Source organism: Sinocyclocheilus grahami, unplaced genomic scaffold (assembly GCF_001515645.1).
Source record: "Sinocyclocheilus grahami isolate Dianchi unplaced genomic scaffold, SAMN03320097.WGS_v1.1 scaffold1268.1, whole genome shotgun sequence".
Classification (NCBI taxonomy): Eukaryota; Metazoa; Chordata; class Actinopteri; order Cypriniformes; family Cyprinidae; genus Sinocyclocheilus; species Sinocyclocheilus grahami.
Window position 1 is genome coordinate 123,311 of NW_015506447.1, and position 7,928 is coordinate 131,238.

Here is a 7,928-nt window from a genome sequence, read left to right on the forward strand (position 1 = left end):
ATACACAGCCCTGAGTGAGAAGCAGCGGTCCGCCATTACTGTTTTCTTGCAGTAGCTGCTGGAGGTACAATGTCAGCGCCAAAGAGCCATTAAAAGTGTTGTGTGTTGGGATGCACCAATGAACATAAGAGTCTCCATAGACCGCTGAGGACACGGTGGTTAAATTTAATTTTCGGAGGAAATGTCCCGGAAAAAAACGGAGAAGTCCTATACGTTTGTGCTAACATTTTACGCCGGACTGCCTCACAAACGAGGGTCAGTTCAGCGCTGAGTTGTGCAAAGATTGCTTCTGAAAGAGGGATCGATACCAACGCTTCGTGCGCAAACGTACAGACTCCAGACAAAGTAAACATCACGCGTCATATTTTGTTTTCCAAAAGAGCTTCTTGGCTCTCTGTAAGGCTAATGTTGCTAAAGCTACCATTGTCTCTGCCTGTATTCACTAATGCTGCCTTCACATGCTACCAGAATGATCGTAAATAGGGAATGTGGTAGTTAAAAATTGCATTTGGAAGCAATGTGTGGTCAGTAACACGGCCACCACCAGTTAAACCGTAACACCGGTATGCCCGCGACACCATGAGCTCTTGAAGCTCCGCACTCTTCTGAAAAGGGAGGCGGGAGCACCAGCTCATTTTCTTAAAAAGGGGACAAACACAAAAGCCCGCGACACCATGAGCTCTTGAAGCTCCGCACTCTTCTGAAAAGGGAGGCGGGAGCACCAGCTCATTTTCATTTAAAGGGGACAAACACAAAAAACAGCATGATTTGGCTCATACCCTAAAAGTAGCAATTTCAACAAGCTAGAAAAATTATCTCTGGGGTATTTTGAGATAAAACTTCACATACACACTCTGGGGACATCAGAGAACAATTTAAAATATTGTATTAATGCATTCTATGGCACTTTTAAAATAAGTTTCTTCTTGCTCCTCAAGGCTGCATTTATTTAATCAAAAATACAGAAATATTGAAATTAAAAATGTTCTACAATTTTCTATTTTAATATACTTTCAAATATAATTTATTCCTGTGAAGCAAGGCATTCTCCAGCATTACTCCAGTCTTCAGTGTCACATGATCCTTCAGAAATCATTCTAATATTCTGATTTATTATCAGTGTTGAAAAATGTTGCGCTGCTTAATATTTTTTGGGACCTGTGATACTTTTTTCAGGAATATTTGATAAATAAAAGTTTAAAAGAACAGTGTTTATTTAAAATGAAATTGTGTCACAACATACACTACTATTCAAAAGTTTTGGGTCAGTACATTTTTTCTTTTTTTAAAAGAAATTAATAGTTTTATTCAGCAAGGATGTGTTAAATGGATAAAAAGTGATAGTAAAACTGTTAGAAAATATTTCTATTTTGAATAAATGCTGTTCTTTTTAACTTTTTATTCATCAAAGAATCAAAGATAAAAGTATCACAGGTTCCAAAATAATATTCAGCAGCACAACAGTTTCAACACTGATAATAAATCAGCATATTATACTGATTTCTGAAGATCATGTGACACTGAAGACTGGAGTAATGATGCTGAAAATACAGCACTTCATCACAGGAATAAATTACATTTTAAAGTATATTAAAATAGGAAACCAATATTAGAAATTGCAATAATATTTCACAATATTACTGTTTTTTTCTGTATTCTTGTTATTCTAGCCTTGATGAGCAAAAGAGACTCCATTAAAAATTTTACTTATCCCAAACTTTTGAACAGTGTTGTATCTGTTGGAGATCTGCTGTAGTGCTCAGTCTCACAGTACTCCCTCTCTGTGTGTGTGTGTGTGTGTGTTTGTGTGTGCATGCACGTGCGTGTGTCTTCGTCTTTGTGTGCGCGTCCGTGTCCATGTGTCCGTGTGTGTGTGTGTCTCTGTGTCTGTGTGTGTCCTCAGGCGGCTCACACACAGGAGGCTCTGGAGGAGTCGGTTCAGATGATGAAGGAGGCGGTGGATGATCTGGCTGCGACTCTGTCAGAGGCGGCTAGTGCTGCAGGAGCAGTGGGCGGCATGGTCAACTCCATCTCTCAAGCCATCAATAAGATGGAAGACGGACCTGGAATCGAACCGGAAGGAACGTTTGTGGATTATCAGACCACGATGGTGAAGACGGCTAAAGCTATCGCTGTGACCGTTCAGGAGATGGTAAAAACTAGTGCTGGAACAGTCTGAGTGACTGTAGAATTAAGAATTGGGGGGGAATGGGAAAAGCCACTGTGGCTGGGGGGGCAAAATACAATATATGAACAAACATGAACTGAAAACAGAATTAGGGTTTAGTACGGAATTCAGAAATACACTGGACTTGTAACGAAGGACATTAACTAAAAAGTGTGTAAATAATGTGTTATAGTTAACCTGACAAGCATCCCTGAATTGTCACCTTAAGAACGTCTGATAAACTATATTGTAATATATTATAAATACTTGTTAACAAACATTATACAGTGTTTAACAATTAACTATTTTTTGAGTGTTCAAATATGAATGAACATGAAAATATATCAATCAAACTTTAATGATATCCATGAAAAGCCGGTTAATTAAAGCCAGTAATGTTCTCATAAATTAATAATTATGTTTTGCTGAAAGACACAGGTGGGTTGTAATCAGCTTGGCTCCTGATTGGACACTGCCAAAAATTAGCAGACAATTAATAGTCTTGCCTTCGTTCTGTTACACAGCAGCAAACTTATTCATGCTTTTTATGTTGAGTAGTCCGTAGAAGAGAAGATGCCCTGTAGGAAAAGTTAATTTCAGACTAAAAGTTACCTTTGTTTCTATAATGCTTTATACACTACAGATTGTGTCAAAGCAGCTTCACAGAGATAAAAAGGAAAAGCAGAATCAATTGTAGAAACTATAATAGATTTTATATACATTTTTCTAATGACGTCAGTAGAAGAGAAGGCCAAGCAGCCAATTACATAATAAAACATTTGCACCGGAGAGTGCATTTTTATTCTGGTGGTATCATATAAATTAATGAGTTAGATATTTTTCCACAGTCACTCCTAGGCATTTTCACTTACAATTGCTTGCCTTGAATATATTTTTCATTCATTTTTGTTTTCGATGTTATGGTTCAAAATAGTTCCAGAAGGGAGAATTATGCCGTATTTATAGAGAAGTAAAGGCTGACGGTGTGTTTTTGAAATGCTGTGTTGCCAGGTTACCAAATCCAACACTAACCCTGATGAGCTGGGCGGTTTGGCCAATCAGCTGACCACAGAGTTCGGTGACCTGGCGTCCGAGGCCAGATGTGCAGCCATGACTGCCGAGAATGACGAGGTATCGTGACACATGCTTTCCTTTTCTGTAGATTTTATGGCCTTTCCACATAATGTTATAATTTATATGAAAGTGACTCCATTTACTGTTTCTGCATGTTGCTGCTCTTATTGAGAACTTATTCTGAATGTTTGTATTCTTAGTAAAGAAACTTATTGGGGTCAATAAGGTTTGTTTTTTTTATGTTTTAAAAGCAATAACATTGTGAAATATTGATCCTTCAGAAATCATTCTAATATGCTGATTTGCTGTTCAAGAAACATTTCTGATTATCAATGTTGAAAATGTGCTGCTTCATATTTTTGTGGAAACATTTGTGAAAACTTTTTTTTTTTCAGAATTATTTGATGAATAGAAAGTTCAAAAGAACAGCATTTATTTGAATAATGCTGTAATGTGATATATATTTATATTAAATTGATCCTTGCTGAATAAAAAAAATCAGTAACACTTTAGTATAAGGACAAATTCTCACTATTAATTAGATGCTTATTAACATGCCTGTTATTAATATATTGGCTGTTTATTAGTGCTTATAAAGCACATATTCTGCTTGAGCATATTCTACATCTCTAATCCTACCAAATACCTAAACTTAACAACTACCTTACTAACTATTAATAAGCAGCAAATTAGGAGTTTATTGAGGCAAAAGTAATTGTTAATGGTTTGTTAATAGCGAGAACTGAACCTTAAAATAAAGTGTGACCAAAATTTCAATGACTCCAAAATTTTGAACAGTATTGCATTTTCTTTTACTTTTCAACTGACCACGCCCTCTTATTTTTTAACTCTTCCCCCAATCAGCTGTCAAATAGAGATACTTTGCATAGTTGAGCTGTTTCTTGGATTTCTTTTATTGAAATCCCGACTAGAGCCGTATTTAAGGTGTTAGTTAACGGTTAGGTGTTTTGTTCTTCAGATCGGCTCACACATCAGGAAGCAGGTGACAGAGCTGGGCTACAGCTGCACTGGTCTGGTCAGTAAAGCAGGAGCGCTGCAGTGCAGTCCAAACGACTCCTACACCAAAAAAGAGCTCATCGACAGCGCTCGGAAAGTCTCCGAGAAGGTTCACAGTAGATCTTCTCTTACTGGACTTAAGGATGTCATTTCAGTCTTGATGGGACTCCTAATATCTGTATTCTCTCTCAGGTGTCTCACGTGTTAGCAGCTCTTCAGGCGGGCAATCGTGGCACTCAGGCCTGCATTACTGCTGCCAGTGCTGTTTCTGGCATCATCGCTGATCTGGACACCACCATCATGTTTGCCACCGCAGGCACTCTCAACCGAGAGAACGCCGAGACGTTTGCAGACCACAGGTACTCCCTCCGCCAAAACTACAGCGCCCAAACTGCCCAGTGGACATTTGAGTGACACCAAATGTCACTCAAATTGCTCACACCAAACACCTTGCTCTAATGTTTAAACTACAGGAACACAGCTGTTTGCAGATCAGCCCAGATGCTAGGGATGTTTTGTTAATGAAACCGTTAAAGAACCAGAATCATTCAGTTCCTAATGATTCCAGTCCCTATATGTGATCCTGGAGCACAAAACCAGTCAATTTTTCGAAATTGAGATTTATACATGATCTGAAAGCTGAATAAATAAGCTGAATGTATGGTTTGTTAGGATAGGACAATATTTGGCTGAGATACAACTATTTGAAAATCTGGAATCTGAGGGTGCAAAAAAAATCTAAATATTGAGAAAATCGCCTTTAAAGTTGTCCAAATGAAGTTCTTAGCAATGCATATTACTAATCAAAAATTAAGTTTTGATATATTTACAGTAGGAAATTTACAAAATATCTTTACTTAATATCCTAATGATTTTTGGCATAAAAGAAAAATCTATAATTTTGACCCATACAATGTATTTTTGACTATTGCTACAAATATACCCCAGCAACTTAACACTGCTTTTGTGCTCCATGGTCACATATGTGACATTTACGCTGTGGGTCCAGTCAGCTTCAGCAGATCTGATGACATTTTAGAAATCACAGAATAAAACTGTTTTAACGTCAAATTGAAGTAGACCGATAAAGTTTGAAGACAAACGTTGAAGTTAGCTTGAAAAAGCCTGGCCTGAAAGTGTGAAACTGTTTTAAAAGCTTGAGGCTTGAAGATTTTATTGTCAGATTGACAAAGAAATTCAGATGCATTTACGCTGTGGCTCCAGTCAGCTTCAGCAGATCTAATGACATTTTAGAAATCACAGAATAAAACTGTTTTAACGTCAAATTGAAGTAGACCGATAAAGTTTGAAGACAAACGTTGAAGTTAGCTTGAAAAAGCCTGGCCTGAAAGTGTGAAACTGTTTTAAAAGCTTGAGGCTTGAAGATTTTATTGTCAGATTGACAAAGAAATTCAGATGAATCAAATAGACCATATTTGACCACTTCAAACCCCGTTTGACCTCATTAGACTCACAAGAAACCATATCAAACCAGTTCAGTCCCCAGTAAACCTTTTCAGATCCAATTAAACCTCAAAAGACCACAAAGAAACAATCAGACCACTCTTCTAGGCATTGCTAGATTGTTTTAGCAAAAAGTCTAGCCCTTTGCTAACGTTTTACTACATTGTCAATTTAAGTAAAAAAAAAAAAAAGACTTCACTCATCACTTTATTATTCGAAGTAATCTAACAACATGATGCACTTATAGCAAATTACAAACAATTTTAGTAACAGAAAAGTGTCTTTCCTTTTATATAATCTTTGTCGCCCCAAAGAAACAATCAGACCACTCTTCTAGGCATTGCTAGATTGTTTTAGCAAAAAGTCTAGCCCTTTGCTAACGTTTTACTACATTGTCAATTTAAGTAAAAAAAAAAAAAAAGACTTCACTCATCACTTTATTATTAGAAGTAATCTAACAACATGATGCACTTATAGCAAATTACAAACAATTTTAGTAACAGAAAAGTGTCTTTCCTTTTATATAATCTTTGTCGCCCCCTGTATGTGTTTGTTTATCCGTTAGTGTCAGTATGTTTCATCATTAGCGGATTGTGATGTTAATAGTTTTGTGTTTCCTGTGGTTTGTCAGAGAGCACATCCTGAAGACGGCTAAAGTTCTGGTGGAGGACACGAAGCTGCTGGTGTCTGGAGCAGGAGCAAGTCAAGAGAAACTGGCTCAGGCTGCGCAGTCGTCTGTTAACACCATCACTAAACTGGCTGATGTGGTCAAACTGGGAGCGGCCAGTCTGGGCGCTGAAGACCCTGAGACACAGGTACTGACACCCGCTTCCTGTCCTGTCCACTTTCAAACAGGAAACAGAAACCTCTTCACACCAAACACAGCTGACCTTACACTTACACTGCAGTAATGTGAGTGAGTGTGTGTGAGTGTTAGGGCTGTGCGATTAATCGAATCGAAATCGCGATTTGAGACGTTGCGATTTACTAATCGCAAAGCCTGCGATGTGGACGCGATAGTACTCCGTTCCAGAGCATATGCATGACTGCCAGCCTTGAGTTGCAGTCTTACTTGCCCTGGGCAAGAGTGAGCGCACCTCCGTTCTCCCCAATCAGCACTGCTCTAGCCAACTGCGTAAACACCCACCATTAAAAAATTAAAAATAAGCAAAAAACGGAAAGCGGGACGGGAGAGAGACAGAGTGGGATTATGGCGTCTACTGGGTCAGATCGATAGTTAGGCAAATTAAAACTAAAGAAAACCGTATGCAACTTAAGCTTCGAAATGAACTCCAGTCTAAAGTAGGGCTGTGCAAAGCCTGCGATGTGGATGCGATATTACTCTGTTCCAGTGCATATGCATGACTGCCAGCCTTGAGTTGCAGTCTTACTTGCCCTGGGCAAGAGTGAGCGCACCTCCGTTCTCCCCAATCAGCACTGCTCTAGCCAACTGCGTAAACACCCACCATTAAAAAATTAAAAATAAGAAAAAGCGGGACAGGAGAGAGACAGAGTGTGATTATGGCGTCTACTGGGTCAGATCAATAGTTAGGCAAATTAAAACTAAAGAAAAACATATGCAACTTAAGATTCGAAATGACAGACAATGAACAAAAAAGGTCATTTGCAAGAGCTGCATCACAGCGCATATCAAAAGCTCCCTTATCGGTTCTGTTTTCAGTACTGGAGAATAAAAGATACATTCTTAGATGTTTTGTTAGTATGTGAACGTTATCTTACACATTTTATCCCCCCAACAGATTAATTTGAAACAAGTTTATAATGCATGTTCGCTCTTCCCAATTCAGAAGAGCTTGAATCTGTGAATGCTTCTCATACTCGCTCCTCTCTGCCCCACGCGGCGCGAATCCCGCGTCACGGACGAGCCGTTCATGCTTGCCGCACTCACGCAGCCTGTCTCGTAATGCTCGTTTATACTCGCACCCGGCTCCGCAAGTCTCCACGAGCGCATCTGGCAGTATGGATGAGGCGTACACGCGCAACCTGTCGACTCGCGTGTTAGTATGTGAACGTTATCTTACACATTTTATCCCCCCAACAGATTCATTTGAAACAAGTTTATAATGCATGTTCGCTATTCCCAATTCAGAAGAGCTTGAATCTGTGAATGCTTCTCATACTCGCTCCTCTCTGCCCCACGCGGCGCGAATCCCGTGTCACGGACGAGCCGTTCATGCTTGCCGCA

The 7,928-nt window shown here is 39.0% G+C and overlaps 1 protein-coding gene across 1 annotated transcript in view; it reads left to right on the plus strand.

Moving 5' to 3' along the window:
• The window catches only part of LOC107568645 (talin-2-like), a 72,435-nt gene that overhangs the window by 45,239 nt on the left and 19,268 nt on the right, over window positions 1-7,928 (plus strand). Inside the window, exons 32-36 of the mRNA XM_016254617.1 lie at window positions 1,904-2,152; window positions 3,179-3,298; window positions 4,221-4,367; window positions 4,451-4,617; window positions 6,354-6,537. Coding sequence (XP_016110103.1) covers window positions 1,904-2,152; window positions 3,179-3,298; window positions 4,221-4,367; window positions 4,451-4,617; window positions 6,354-6,537 — 867 coding nt within the window. The remainder of the gene's footprint in view (window positions 1-1,903; window positions 2,153-3,178; window positions 3,299-4,220; window positions 4,368-4,450; window positions 4,618-6,353; window positions 6,538-7,928) is intronic.